This window comes from Uloborus diversus, chromosome 10, assembly GCF_026930045.1.
Source record: "Uloborus diversus isolate 005 chromosome 10, Udiv.v.3.1, whole genome shotgun sequence".
Classification (NCBI taxonomy): Eukaryota; Metazoa; Arthropoda; class Arachnida; order Araneae; family Uloboridae; genus Uloborus; species Uloborus diversus.
Genome location: NC_072740.1, coordinates 98,845,646 through 98,861,886, shown reverse-complemented (window position 1 = coordinate 98,861,886; position 16,241 = coordinate 98,845,646). Strand labels below are relative to the sequence as shown.

Sequence of the window (16,241 nt, the reverse complement as noted above, 5' to 3'; positions counted from 1 at the left end):
TTGATAAACAGTATTATGATATGTTATAGATATATCAAAACTACAAGTAAAAAATGTTTTATTTACAAGAACTTTACATGTATAGATCTGTTAACGATGAATTAAAACTGTTATACCAAGTGACTTCATTCCAATTTTTTATCTTGAACACCAATCTTGTTCCTCAAATACACCTTATCATTTAAGCCTCTTCTGTTACGTGCAATTTCTATGGCTAGAAACTGGATTCTGACAACTGAAAAAAAAATCTATTAAATTTAGTTATTTGAATTATACTCCTTAAAATAACTTTCAAGTAAAGTATGTTGTGCATATTTTAACAACACTGCAAAAGTAGAGAACAAATCATAAGCAAGTAAGATGACATTAGGGTTTGAGTAAAAGCTTAAAACGCTTATAGATTATACTAGAGCAAAAAGATTTCTAACATGTTTTTATTTCAGAAAAATGAGTGCTACTAAGATACTATAATTTTAAACAACCTAACTCTTAAAATAGGATTTGCAAAAGTCCAAGCTCTAATTGTCAATTAGTTTTAACTAAAGTTCCAATGTAATGCAGTTGAACTCTTATAAAGAGCCCTGATATAAAGAGGAAATCAGCAATTGATTTCCAGTGAAATGATGAGTCTTAAATCCTTGAAACAATTCATGGCAGCACTTTTATTAATTTGTAGTAAGAGAAGCATTGAAAAGTTATATTTGTTGACGTCAATGTTATCACTTCCGATATATTTATTTCTGATTACATTGTATCTTAAATTTAAGTTGATAAAACTGAAAAAAATCAAGGAAAGTATTGAAGATAGCAAAAATTGTGAAGAATTTGAAACTGAACTACCATTGATCTACCCGACTTTTGACATGAAAGAGAAACTTCAACCGTTTCAGTCTGGGTTGAAAATGACTGTTTCGGTCAACGAATATTCTTCAAAAGACATCAATTGTGCAAGAAAGAGACAGTTTATAGGAATTAACCAACTTCTTTGCCACTGTAGAGAAAATGAAAACAAGTATAGCAAGTGTGTAAGAAATTCATTTTTTTTTTCATTAACGCTGTTATAATGAGCCAATATCGTTGTTCTTTCTCATTATGAGAGTGACTGATGCATAGTATTTTTTCACTACAAATGGAAAATTTTCTGATGCCTAAGTTAGTTTAATTAGTTTCAGAATAATAAAGATTAAAACTGTTAACATGAAAAGGCTTTTGATCTAATTAATCTTATTTACTAAATGTGTAAATGAAAGTAAGGTTGTAAATGCCCTAAAGCTGACATGTAATAAAGTGTTCCTAAAACATAATTAAATGAAACAAATATTTAAAGCATTACCAAGTAATTAAGAATGAGTTTTCCTTTCTTAAGCTGAAACGAAACTCATTTTACATTTCTTTAGTACATTATTGATGTGATGTTGAATGACTTATTCTTCCTTAAGAAGAAAGAAAACTCATCCTAAATAATTTCAGAAAATTGGAGGTGATTTGTTTTATTAAGATATCAGCTATAGGAACTATTAATTTGATGTCAGCTTTAGGACTTTTTACCTTAAGATAAATCCTCTTGTTAAAAAGTAATTGGTGCTTCTGACCAATTCCTGTAGCATTTTCCCTTTTTGACGTATAACAACTCTTTTTCCAAAATCAAGTATGAACTCTACAGCATAATGCATTATCTACATTCAAAAAGAGAAATTTTAACTTTGTTGAAAACTAAAATATTTTATGTTTAACCTTTCCATCAATGTTGACTGCTATGTCAGTTGGTACAAACCCATGATCACTGTACTGCCAACTGCTACAGTTGAACTTTAACACTGTGTCTCAGATTTTTTTTCTTTTGCATGGCTGATATAATCCTAGAGCATAAAAACTACACAATCACTTCTAGTGAATATATTAAACTAATCTAGTTCTGAGAGAAAGTCATTTTCATTATTCCAGCACATAAAAGCACATTTGAACAGCCTATTTCTTATTTAACTTTTTTTTACTTACCAAATATTGTGTTGACATCTTCATATGTTCCAGAACTGTCAATGCGTATCAATGTCCCAAATGTTGCATTATTGATCTTGTCTTGGAACATTTGAATGAACTTACGCCATTTCTAAAGAAAAATAACCATGAAAGATAAATATATATATCTCAAATAATCAATCTTTACTAATATTATAAAGAGAGAGGGCGGATTTTTGTGTGTTTATATGTTCGAGGTAATCTCCGGAACCTCTGCACCTATTTGAAAAATTCTTTCACTATATGAAAGGTGCTTTCTTACTGAGTAACATAGGCTATAATTCGAAAAAAATCCGATAAATAGTTTTTTTTTTATTCAAATTTAGGCCCAAATTTCACGTAAATTGCCTATTATTGGCTATTAAAGGGCTGAAAAATTACTCGCACATATTAATATTTTATATCGTTGAAAAGGATAGAATTTTCTGCGTTCTAAGCAATTTGTTTCAATGCTCTAACTTCATTACGACGGGAGTAATTTGCGTTTTTTACCTCTAACTTTTTTAGGCTTAGCTGAAATTTTGGCAATACTTTCTTCATTAAATCTAGCAATAAAAAGTGAAGGAATTGTCCCACAGTTTTCTTTTTGACACCATTGGAAAAAGCGACAATTTTTTACTCCCGAAATATCTCGACCTATGGTCGAAAAAATAACCTATCTCCAAAGGAAAAAATGTTACGAGTCGTTAAAAATAAAGGCCAATTCTGCATATTTTACGATCTAGGTTATGATAATTCCCCAGAAAATGTAGAAATTGCGGGAAGAGTTTGAAAACTAGGAGTCTTTTAGCAATTTTCCCAATAGTCGCCAAATTTGTGGACGCCAAAGACCAAGTGCTATTGTACCATGGCTTTACTGATAGTGACAAAAGCAAACAATTATAGCCCATAATTGACGATAGTGCCAAACCCCCAGTTATCAAAATATCTTCGAAATTACTAATGAAAAGAAACCAGTGCATCGTAAAAGCAGGGGGGATGGAAGTTGTATTTGTATGCACTTTTACATTTAATTCTAAAGAAGAACATTACTATGATTTAGCTTTCAAAACTTAATGATATTAAAATCATTTTATATCAGAGGGAGAGCGGGCGTCAATTTTTTTTTTATTCAACGGACTTCTATTAAATTTTTAGCACGGGCATTGCTGTGCGGGTACTGCTAGTTTATGAATAAAGTAAATTTTTGTGCACTTGAATGTAAATTGTAAAGCCAACTATTATTAACTGAATGATAATATATAATGCCATATTACAACAAGCACTTAATTTCTTCAAAGCATGACTTAAAAAACAGGTGTGTGTGTAGGTCATGAACAATTTGGATTCTCTAAATCCTTAACATTTAAAAAGTAATTTCTGTACTTCATTTTTTGCACCTAAAAGCAAAAAGTGCCTTTATCGCATTATAAACTTAAATCCTACTCACTGCCTCCTCTCTTAATATTTAAAACCATTGTGCAATTTTTAGATACAGCCTAATTTTCCTTGTATTTTTTAATTTGAAATTGCATCTTAGATTATATTAAATGACATTGCACTTAAAGACACAATGTAGTCTTCTGCTACTGTCACCATACTCTGTCAATGATGTGGGAGGCACTGAATACCATCAGCTTCAGCCGCACCATGTGTGAATCTGGTCACCCTGTTCATGCACAGCATTAACAATGTTCTCTTGTGTTGCAAACTGTCTACCAGGTATTGGTTCCTTAATCTTGGGAATGAGATCAAAGTCACAGGGCAAAAGGTTGGGAGAGTATGGTGGTTGCTCTAATTCTTCCCATCCCTAATGTCGGAGTAGCTGTGTACACACTCTGCTTTATGTGTGTATTGCACACGACTCATCAACTGATTTCACAGCCCTCGCTGCGCTACTATAGGGTATCGCTGATCCATCTGTTGTTCTGCATAAACACTATGTCTGCAGAACTTACACATGACACATATACATTTCTGATCCATTCACATATCTACGAGAAAACAAATAGTTGCTATGACTTATGCTCCAACCCTTGTACATTTATACAATTCCTCTATTTGAGTTGATGGAATCTGGTTAAGTTTTTAAAAGGATATTATTATTAGGTTTTGGGTTTGATGTATTTCAACAAGTTTTGAAGTACAGTAAACTCCCTATCTTTATTTATGGGACTGAGGATAATTTGGTTAAAGCAGAGAATGAAAAATAAAATTATGAAACTGACAGGGTTCGTAGGGGTCACGGAAATCCTAGAAAGTCATGGTGGAAAAATAAGCAAATTTCATACCTGGAAAAGTCATGAAAAATAGAATGTTTCATTCAAAGTCATGGAAATATATTTAAAGCCATGGAAAAATCTCCTGGGCAAAGAAAAAGTAACAGTAGCTAAAAAAGCATTAGAAGTCTTGAATGATTTAACAGTATTGCACATAAAAACTATTAAAACTGGAAAATTGAATGATCCCAAAAACAAATGAATTTTGAAATCTCATTGAATCCACTTCTGTAGCAGCCACTCTCTCTCTCTCTTTTTTTTTTTTTTGCAATGTGATTTAAATGCTTTGACATCACACATTTTGCATTGACCATTTATTTTCAACACTTTTTATATTCCATATCCTGTATAGTAGCAAACTTGCACATTCTTGATTTCGCCCACTCAAAAAATGTAATTCAATTGCAAGTTCATTTCCATCACTCGTAAAAACTTTATTATTTAATTTATCAACGTTTATCTTTATTTGTTGAAGGTTTTAGAAAGTGAAGATCTGTGGTCAGGTGATAAAACACAGAAAATAGGGGAATTCTAATACTCTACAACTGTAGTGCCAAACGTATGATCCACGAAACTAATCCATGCAACCCAGGAGCGGATCCAGACTATGCATTTGGGAGGGGAACTTGTCTAGCAAGTATGATTATGGGGGAGGGGGGGGGGGGGTAAATGAAATTACTTATTAAAAAATTACCATAAATATTGAGTTTTACAACATATATACTGCTTCTTAATGCTTCTTATTAAAGAATTTTATTCATAACAAATTCTAAAGTACAATTCTTAAATGATTATTTTTAAAAGTTTATTCGTTCTTCTATTTTTAAGTGCTTAAAGGAAATAATATTTGCAGCAGTGGCTCAGCCAGAAAAAGTTTTAGAGGGGGGGCACTTTTAAAATTTTCACTATCTGATAGGGGGTCCAGGCCGTCCCTCGGGGGAAAATGTTGAAATTTTAGTCTTAAGAACGCAGTTTTAGATGGTCTCTGGTGATGTTACGAGAAAGAAAGGTTTGGGGGGCTGTCTGCGGAAATTAAAATTTTAAAAACGCGATTATAGGCGATATTTGTCGACGGTAGGGTAAGAGATGGGATTTTTGGGGGGCTGCCTCTGATTGATTTTTTGTAAAATAGATTCAAATTGATAATCCCTCCGCTAAATTTTCCAAAATTGAATTTCCAAAAACGCAGTTACAGACTAACTTTGACAATGCTTCTAGCTGTACGGTTCTGGGGCTTTCCCCAAAAAATATTTCGAAATCGAACTCCTAGAAAACTAAGTTTTTAACCCTTTCCGGCGCGGTAGTCACAAAAAAGGACACCAATTTTAAAAATTTCTTTAAAAAAATGTTTTTTCTTTAAAACTCCAAAAATCGCTGCATTAGTTGCTTTTATTTCGTTTTGACGCACACAGATAGCAGCACCATTAAATATGAATATTTTTGTTGGCTTAATTTCTTGTTTAAAATACCTCAATTTTCAAGCTCAAATACAATATTTTTTTCAAGATTTTAAAATTTACACCATAAACTAAAGTAGTCAACCATTTTACCTCAGGAACCTTGAGCTAATCAATCATAATTTTGCAAAAGATTCGAGTTCGTTTTTGAATGCATAAACATAGTTTCCTTCCAGGTGTCCCCAAATGTGGACACCGCCCGTCTAGAGCATTGATCTCACTGTTATGGATGAAAGATGTAATTTGATACATTTCAGAGAAGGGCACCCAAAGGAATAGTTTTCAACGGGCTTTTGTGTATTTATTTTGGGTTCTTGACCCAGAGCAGGTGAATTTGAAGGCCCGTGACTGCACACATTTGAGATCTGCTTTTCCTACCAAACAGTTGTTTACTTTTTGTATTCTCAGCTTTGATATTATTTTTTCTGTAAATGGTATTATCCAGTCGTATTTTTTCATGTAACATTTTATAGCACAAAAAGAATGCACATAAAGCAAGAACACTGTGCCAAAAGTATTTTTAGCATTTTAAGTTACTTATTTAAATTATTTTAGATAATCTATATGAAATTTCTTGAATTTTACTTCATCTTTATTTTGGAATTTTATAGTAAAAAAATTGGATTTTGTGTTCTAAATATTCTTAATGGCATAAATTATTGAAATAATTAGTAAAAATGCTTAAGAACTTAAAATATTTGAAATTACTCCAATTGTCATACGAGGCAAACATAACCACTTCAGAAGACAATTTCTGCTCTAGGCGGGCGGTGGTCACAAACGGGGACACCACCCCCAGCTGGAGGGGGTGAATTAAAAAAATTTTTGATTGTAAAATCTATGTCCAGATAACTAATTTATCCCATCCATTGTGTTTTTTAATTATATTTCTAAAATTTTAATGACCCGCGCCTGTAAGGGTTAAGCGATATTCGGTGATAAAGGATTTGAACGCTCTCCCCATTACATTTTTCAAAATTGTAATTTTTTAATGTTCAGATTTTCTACAGAAGTATTCGGACCCTCGTCCGGAAATTTTTCGTTATTGACATCTTAAAAACATGACTGTAGACCATATTTGTTAACGTCAGGGGTTTGGCAATTTTTCAAAATTGAAGCTCCAAAAAAGCAATCTTAAACGATTCTCAATGTTATTAGAATGCAAGGTGTTAGGTAGTTCTTCCCTTTAAAATTTTCAAAATTGAAGTTCTGAAAACAAGATTTAAGACACGCTTTAAAGGTATTGGCGGAGGAAGCGGACTTCCGAAGCATAGCATTATGAAGACTTACTTATTTTTAGACCGACTAAAAAAATGGGACTGTTCCTAAGGTGCATTCTATTTTTCTCTTTAATTGTAAGAAATGTTTTACAAAAACATTCTGCTCGGCCTTCTGAGGGATTATGGGTCCTTCCTCCCTGCCTCCCCCCTCCTGCCTCCACCTATGATAGTGCCACTGAATTGCAGAAGCTTTAAATACAATGATCAACCCTTCACCAAATAAATGCAAAATACAGTTTAAACAGGTCTGTGTTCAAAGAGGCTTTTTTTTTGAAAGATTACTCGAAAACAGATACAAAAAGCAAGTACAGAAATTTGGGAGACTTAAAATGGCCCTAAAGTGGATAAATTGAACTACGACTGGAAAGCTGTATTGTACCATATCGATGAGTCTTAAAAAATAAGTACGATGAAAAATATTTACTCACAGTCCCTGAACTCGAATTTTTATGTAGTTAACTTTCCGTAGTCTTATAACTTAGCATAGCTTATAAATTGTGACGAAAGCATTTAATTTTTGTATTTTTCTATAATATCTTTACATTCCTGCAGTGCCGGATTTTCAATTTTTTAGAACTGGAGCAAATTGCATTATAATAGGGGACTAATTGGTGCAGTTATAACTTATTAAAAGTTTCCCCTAGGATGAGTTCCCTCTAAGCTGTGTTAACTAACACCAAAAATTGATCCTTTAAGTGTTAACTACAGGTAGTTTTTTCTTACTCTGTTTTCTGCAGTTTTAGGTTCACTTAAGATTTTTTTGTTTTGGAGAAGGACATTTCCCAGTTACCCTCTTTGAATCCGCTTTTGCAATTCTCCCCTTGCTTTTCCCTGCTCCTTTCTTCAAGTTCAATTTTTATAAAACACAGGAATTTTCCTGCACTCTGTTCTAAAAATTTTTAGGAACATGTGGGATTTTTGGAGAAAGGAGCAGTTCCCCTCCTTGGATCCGCATTTGCTCTTGTCTAATCGCTTTTCCTGGAGCCTTTTGTAAAGTTTTAACAAACGGAACATTTTTCCTGTACGTTTTCTGAACAGTTTTAGGATCACTTTTTTTTTATACAGGGAAAAATGGAACATTCCCCAGTTCTCCTCTTTAGATCCGCTTTTGCAATTTCACTTTTTCTTGCGCCTTTCTTCATGCTCAAGTTCTATATAACAGGAGAATTTTGCTGTATTATGTTGTGAAAAATTTTAAGTCCACATGAGATTTTAGAGGAAGGGGAGCGTTCCACCAGTTCCCCTCCAGGGATCCGCCTCTGCTATTGTTACATCAAATTTTCTGGAGCTTTTCCTCTATAAAACAGAAGAATTTTCCTACACACTGTTGTGAAAATTTTTAGGTGTATATGGGGTTTTGGGGAGGAGGAGAACGTTCTCCCAGTTTCCCTCTGTGGATCCGCTTCTGTTGTTGCCCAATTGCTTTTCCTGGTGTCTTAGTTCACGTTCTAAAAAACTTAAACATTTTCCTGTACTCTGTTTTTTGAACAGCTTTAGGTACACTTGTTTTTTCCCCCCAAGGTGTGTGTGGGGGGGGGGCATTTCAGCAGTTCCTCTTCTTAGATCTGCTTTTGAAATTCTCTCCTCACTTTTTTCTGGTGCCTTTCTTAAAGTTAAAGTTTTGGAAAGCAGAATTATTTTCCCGTAAACTCTTTTGAAAATTTTTAGGTACACTTGGGATTTTGGAGGGGGAACGTTCCCCCAGTTCCCCTTCCGTGGATCCGTGCGTGATGCAACCCACTGCTACACTCAGTGTCAGGAATTCAACACTATGATTTGGAATTTCTAAACCTAATAATTTATATGCATTTGAAAATGTGCAAATAAGTTAACAAGTAATCATGAATCAGAAGATTTATTCACTACTAAGTGTTTTTTTTTTTAAATAAATATCTGCTTTAGAAACATGAATTTACTAAAGAATGTGGCTTTACTTTAAAGAACCAAAATTTTGTTAAGTTATGTGGATGATTTAATGCACAGTTGACACTAAAAGGACACTTTTGAACAAATTTTTTGAAGCTTAGTAAATGGGACAAAGGTTGAATGAGTCATTACTATCATTCTGCCAGTTTCTAAAAGAAATCAAACATTTTAGCATCTTTACATTTTATTCACTGTATTTTTACTTTAATTTATGTAATAAGAATAGTTGGGTACACTTGTGATTTTTTTAATCACAAGTAAGTGCTTCGATAAGGTAGTGGCATTCACGTAGAAGTTTTCCTAATGCTTATTTCCGAAAATTGGCTAGTTTGACATAACTAGTACTATTCTCTTCATAAAACGTCATGAAAATTTTTATGAAGTCATGAAAAAGTCATGGAATTGTTTCATTTAAATAGAGTATGAACCCTGAACTGATGAAAATGCAGTATTTTAAACTATTAAACAAAATTAATGACATTAAGTTGTATGGAATAATTAAGGAATAATTTTAAAAAGCATTTATTAAGTGGCTATGTTCAATTAAAAAACGTTTCGTATACTATTTAGAAAAAAGTTTTTTTTTTTCTGCTGAAGGTTGGAACTTTGAGAATTGCTGCTTAATGCATAACTTCGCCTTTAAAAAACAGCATTACATCAATGGAGAAAGCCGATGCTTTGCTGAGCCAATGAATTTCTTCATGGGTTATCTAAAATGTAACTATAGTAATAAAGAAATAACTGAAGCCTAAATCAAAAAGTATGGTTATTAAATGACAAAACAAAATTCATGTACAGTCTCCCTTAAAACGGACATCCCCAATTTCTTTGAGTACAAGTCCCACATAGGTTTTTTGATATTATTCACTCTGATTAGTTTACACTTCGAATAACGAACAGGACATTCATTTCAATGGAAAAAAATCAATTGCTACATTAAAACTTTCTTTAAGCTAGCCATACACAGTATGATAAAATTTACAAAAAGATAAGTTACCTTCTCATTACCTGCAAATTGTTTTATAGTTCCAGAAATACAAACATAAAACAGAAAGGGAATCAGCAATATTTTACTTTTAATTTTAAAGCAACCACAAAATTTATAGCAACTTCACTAACCTATTCCAACAACATTTAGATAAAAGAATGTCTAAGCAAGAAATCTCTTTTGGAATGATTCGTCTGAACAACAACAAAAAAATATTAAATAAATAGAATTATTCCACTGATACATTTTTTATTAATCATTTGCCAAATTTAACTTTCTTTTTTTTTAATCAATCTTATTTTCCACAACTAATGTATTGGAATTCTTCTATTCTACAGGATGCATTACCAGTGCTTGAGAAATAATGCTAGGAGAGTGATTTTTTTTTAGGACAGGAGTATGACATTTTCCATACAATTTGCCTGTTCGTAAGCCTAGGATTATAATTAAGGTTACCAATGTTACTTTTCGATTCTAACCTCTGAATTCAACTACACAATATGAGTAGAATTATTATTTTTCTTTTATTTAACACAGAAATTTTGTCCAGGAGAATGACAGCAAAAATGTTTCATACCCATTTTTGAACTTCAAAGTTTTAGTAAGAACAGCAGACAAATCATACAAAATTAATGCTCCAGGAATCTAACAAAATGGTGATAATAAACAGTGCTGTAACACTGCAAATCAAAAATTCCTTTTTTTTTTAAATCTATAATAATTGAGCTCATTCCTAGGACAGGAGAATGACATGAAACCTGGGGACAAAGTTTGAAACGATGTACGTTGATGATTTAATTTATTAAAAGAATGATATTTTACACCTTTAAGTATGCTTAATTTTGTACTAGAAATTGAATTTGCAGAATGTTCATATAAAATTTTAAAATAATTTATGTCAATTTGAAAAACGGCCGGGGACACCCCAAAAGTGTAACTTTCTGGTCATTTAAATTTTTCTTAGAAAAATCTAAATGAGTTATTGTTTTAATAAGAGTAGAGTAACATCAGATAAGTTATTTCTAACTATTAAAAAAATTAAAACACTTTCTGAGTTTTTTTTTTTTTTTTTTTGTGTTAGGCTACTTTGACATAATATTGTTAGAATTTCAGAGAATCACCAATATAATTATTTATAACAATAATTAGTATAACATATGGTTTGTAATAAGTTTTTCATGTTTTAATTTTACATAAAATTTAAAGTGAATATGATGCTGTGATGTTTTTGTGTGATTTTTTACAGGAACCATGTACATTTGCAATCAGTTTTATTGGGTACATGAATATAACAGTCAAATAACCAATATAATAGCCAGTACCAACTTAAGTTATTTATATTTTATTCTTAAGCGTTAAATTTTCACCTTTCAAATTATTGTAGCTATCAGTTAAAGGTCAAAATCCACGGTCGCCACTTGGCACGTGGCGACCTAGTTTGAAAAAGTGGCGACCTAAAAAAACATCCTAATTCGCCATTTCCCCCTCTCCTTTATACTAGAAAAAATCTTGGGATGAGCAGGAATTATGCACAAACTCAAGAGGGTGGAAGAAAATAAATGGCTTTAGAAGCATGCGCCTCAGTATAAACACATCAAGGAACTTGTTTTTTGACCAGAATGGCAATACTGTTACGTGAGAAACATAGACGCCATATTTGGTCACTCACAAGATAGAAGTAGGCAAAGTACTTAAGTGCCTAAGTTTGCAAAAACAAAGCAGAATTTCATGTTTATTCAAATGCAAACTAATAAAAATAATGCAAAATGTGCTCTGCATTTAATTTATTTATTTATTTACTATTATTTAAAACATTTTTCTTGAGAAATGAAAAATTTTGTATTTAAAATTTTATCTTATCCTTATTACATTGGGCGCTAATGTGCTAAACGCTATAACAGTTCAATAAAATTGATGTTTAATGAGGATTTTTTACATTTTATAATTATTTTTTATGCTACAAATTCAAAACCCTAAAGCTCAATTTTTAGTAAAGTCGCCATATTTGGTCACTTCCAAGATGGAAGTAGCCAAGATTCTTTAAGTTCCCAAGTTTTCAAAAATAGAATTGGATGTCAATTGCAAGCAATACAATGCAAACTATTGAACATTTGGCAAAATGTGCCGTATTTTTCCCCCCTGGATAATTATTTTCTTGAAAAATTCAAATATTTTACCTTCAAATTTTATCTTCAGAATCCTTATATATTATTTCTGTAGCCTGTTTTTGTTCCTACGCGAGATCTTTCTCAATTCTTGATCGATTTCTTTGATTTACATCTCGTTTTACAGCTTATCGTGCAGGCTAATGACGAAAAATAGACCCACGGGCTAAAAGTTTTTCTATTAAAAAACCTGTCTTAAAGCACCAGACTGAGGTTTTCGGTTAAATTTATAAGTTTAACTTGTGCTGCCACTGACAGAGCTGAATAGCTCAATCGGCAGAGCGTTCGAATGGTAACCAGAAGAACGAGTGTTCGGGCCCGACCAGAACCATCTGCATCAAAAAATTAGACAAATATCACGTATTACATGAACACATGAAAACAATAAATAATACAAGTGAGGTAATAAAATAAATGAGATTCATACGCTTCTAGCTGTTACGAAAACTTGATGCAACATGTAGCTATATCAGTTCTGAAATGTAGATTTTTTTTTTTAAAAGCTTTGGCTCCGGTCAGAAAGCTAAAGCATAATGTAAGTATAAGTATCAGGTTTAAGATTTTTCAGACTATAATGAAATAGTTTTTTGTTCATAAAAAAAAAAAAAATCGCATACTGAAAGGTAGATTCTTCTAATGACAATTTTGGACCCAATACAATTTGTACAAATAAAAAAATTTCTACCACAAATTGAAATTACTTTTCATTTAGTAAAACTACGAATATTTATATTTATTATAATAATTTGAATTATTATGAATATTTATTATATGGAGAAAAACATTAAAATTTCTAACAACTTGATGGGTAAAATATCATTTTATTTTCTTCTTTCGGTAAAAAACAAATAGATAGTCACATTTTTACTACATTCGAAAAGCTATGCTTAAAAAGCAAACTTAGTTCAACTGATTTTGTATTTTAACCCTTCGGTTAAATGATGAACATGTGCTGCCATCTAAGCCACAATGATTCAAGCAGCCTGCTATAACAAATTGTATAAATTTTCAAAAATAAAAACACTTCTCTTCAATATCTTATCTTATATATTATTTCTGTGGATTATTTTTTTTGTCGGTATGTGAGATTTTTTTATTTCTTGAAGAAATTCCCCCCACATTTTCAAACTTATCGGGCCGGCTAATGATGAAAAATAGACTTACGGTCTAAAAATCAATTTTTCGGAAACACCCCTTGCTGTTGCAAAACCTTGATACAGCCTGTAGTTTTTATGCAGATTTTTTTTTAAACCAACATTTTAATACAATTTTCCAACAAAAGTATAAGCAATTCAATGATGAACTACAGGATTTCAAAATCACAATCTAGGTTAGTCTTATCCAAAATGAAAAAAAAAAAAAAAAAAAAACAAGCATGAGGGATGTTTGGAAGAATAAACTGAGAAGTTATTAAGACTATGATGTTATTTATTTAATTTATTGCTGTTTAAGTGATAACGTGGCAAATATAGAAAGTTTTCACATTAATACTCAAAAAAAAAATCAAAATATTATTTTCTGTTGTCTTGCTCAGTTGCATTTGCTCCTCGGTACTTCATGATGAAAATTTATTCAAACTATTTTTAATATATGCAATTAGTGATGTAGGGTGGGAAGGTAAATTTTTTTTTAGGGGGTATTTATCCGAAAGCAGGGTAAATCCCCTTGTAATTGCACATTTTGCAAAAAAAAATTTAGGTGTCATCAAAAGGTGATGATTTTCTTTTTAAAGAACATAAACCGTAAAACAGCTTCAAACACATTTTACTGAAAAAGGAATGATCAAGTATTTTTATGCTAACATTTATGTTGTACTGCATTTATTTTTAGCATTAAATTGTTTTGTTTTTTTAAACTAAAACATTGTAAAAGAGCTGTAATGTCTCTATTTTTTCTCACACTTAATATATATGCTTGAAATACAATAAAAAGAGAAATTCAAAATATCAAAATGAAAAAGTAAACTAAGGACTGATATGTTATCAGGGGGTAGACTAGCCATTTAGTTCGCAAGATCCATTCTTGAGAACATCTTCGATTTGTTTCTTCCTATTTTTGAATTTAAATGTTTCTGTATATTATGTATATATATATATATATATTAAAAATGAATGTTTGTCTGTATATCATGAACTCAAAAACTACCCGGCAGATTTGGCTGAAACTTTCACCGTTTGTTATTTTTGGTACTGGGAATGTTTATAGACCAATTCGAAAAAAATCCCGATCGATAGTTCCTTTTTTATTCCAATTTAAGTCACAATCCATTGGATAAATAACGAATAAAATTAATAGCTGCAGAAATTAATTCGCGTGAAAGATCTCATTGATAAGAAGTTAGCTGTTGCCATTTTTCTTGAGTTTGAACAAATAAATTCTTTCTTTATTGTTTTATGACTTTTCATGCAACGGGGGGATTTAAAACTTTTTTTATTTGATATTTTTAGCGTTTGATTGATCTTGCAAACTGCGTGAGTACAAAATTTGAGTATAGTCACGGCTTCACTTGATACCTGGACCGATTATTATGAAAATTGCTATATATATGTATTTTTCCACGGAGAAGGTGCATAATATGCTCATTGAAGCTACTCGCCACCAGGTAGCACTGCAAAGTAGCAACTTCTGCCCCGTTCAACCGATTGTCATGAAAATCAGTATAATCAGGGGTCTGTCCAGGATTTTTTACACGGTCCGTTTTTTGTGAAAAATCAAATAATTTTGTGAAAAATGAATTAATTTTGTGAAAAAATCAAAAAAATTTCGCAAAAAAAAAAAAAAATTGTTAAAACAAAATTTTAGAATTTAGAGATGGCACAAACTGCATCAATTAAACTTAAAGTTCAGTGTTTTCCTCTTCTACGTCGAGAAAATCATTCGGGATTTTTTTTCTGATATTTGGCGGGGAGGGGGGCATCGCTCTTTCAAGTATCAATATTTATCTACCATTCTACATTATGTTAAATTATACTAGATATATTTCTGTACAGTACTTAAAATAATTGTAACAAAAATATAAATAAATAAAATAAAATTCAGAATAGGGTTCAGCATTCAACTTTTTGACCCAAGACACTCTTAAAAAAGCACAGAATTTCGTTTAAAACTTTTTATTTTAACCAAAAAAAAAGATATTTCAATTGTTTACCTCTTACCAAAGCGTAATAATCATCAAAAATTCGAAAAATCGGACTCCCATAGCGGATGCAAAGAGATCGCAATTCTCAAAGTGAAGGCATCAAAAGTATAAAAAGGGCTTGTAAAAGAAATATTTTTGATAAAATTATTTTAAAATTACATTTTAGAGTCCTATGATAAACATATCATTAATATCTGTGGACACAGTTGACCCAAAAAATAAAATAAAATAAACCATCTATTCAGCATTTTAATTTTTGACTCATAACAGAAAATGGAATTTTGCTTTAAAAACTTGAAATGAGAGTTCTAACAGAAATTAAGAGACTTTTCATTTATTTGAATCCTAACAAAGCGAAATTAGCTTGAAAAAAGAACAAAATATGATTCTCATATCGGATGTTAAAAGATTGCATTTTTCAAAATGTAGACATCTAAAGAAAAAAAAAACGGTAATTAAAAGAGTTTATTTAAAGTTAATCATCCTTGTTAGCATCGAAAAAACAAAACCCATATAATTTTCTCCCAAAATAACAATCAAACATCGCACCGCACCCACCACCGTAAAAATGCAAATATTGACAAGCTGGTAAAATGATGAGAATATCTTCTAATCAAGTCATTATAAAGGTTCAATGCCAGACGCTAAGTGGTGATAATTTTGAAGTTGGTAACCCTATCTGAAGCGATCATATTTTTCCCCCACCCTTACTATCCCATTGCAGTTATAAGTTCATTTCGCAGATATATATTATTATTGTTTATTAAATCATGAGCAGGGAGAAAAGTGCTTACCAATGCCTTTTCAGAAAAGTTTACAACAACACCGCTGCTAATTAGCTGTGATAAAACAAACAACCATTATATTTATTTGGCAGTAGCAATTATTTATCGCTTGCAGGAGCATCCAAGAGTGCCAGTTTTTTTTTTTTTTTTTTTTTTTTTCAAAATTAGCCGATTTTGTATAAGTTGATCCCTCTAATTTGACTTAAAAAAAGGTTCCAAAAATT

At 31.5% G+C, this 16,241-nt stretch overlaps 1 protein-coding gene across 1 annotated transcript in view; it reads right to left on the bottom strand.

Annotated features, from left to right (window-relative positions):
- Positions 1-101: 101 nt before the first annotated feature.
- Positions 102-16,241, bottom strand: part of LOC129231878 (protein PBDC1-like) — a 203,498-nt gene continuing 187,358 nt past the window's right edge. Inside the window, exons 5-6 of the mRNA XM_054866267.1 lie at positions 1,999-2,110; positions 102-235 (exon numbers count right to left, since the gene is read on the bottom strand). Of these exons, the coding sequence (XP_054722242.1) occupies positions 126-235; positions 1,999-2,110 (222 nt within the window). The 3' untranslated portion in view covers positions 102-125. The remainder of the gene's footprint in view (positions 236-1,998; positions 2,111-16,241) is intronic.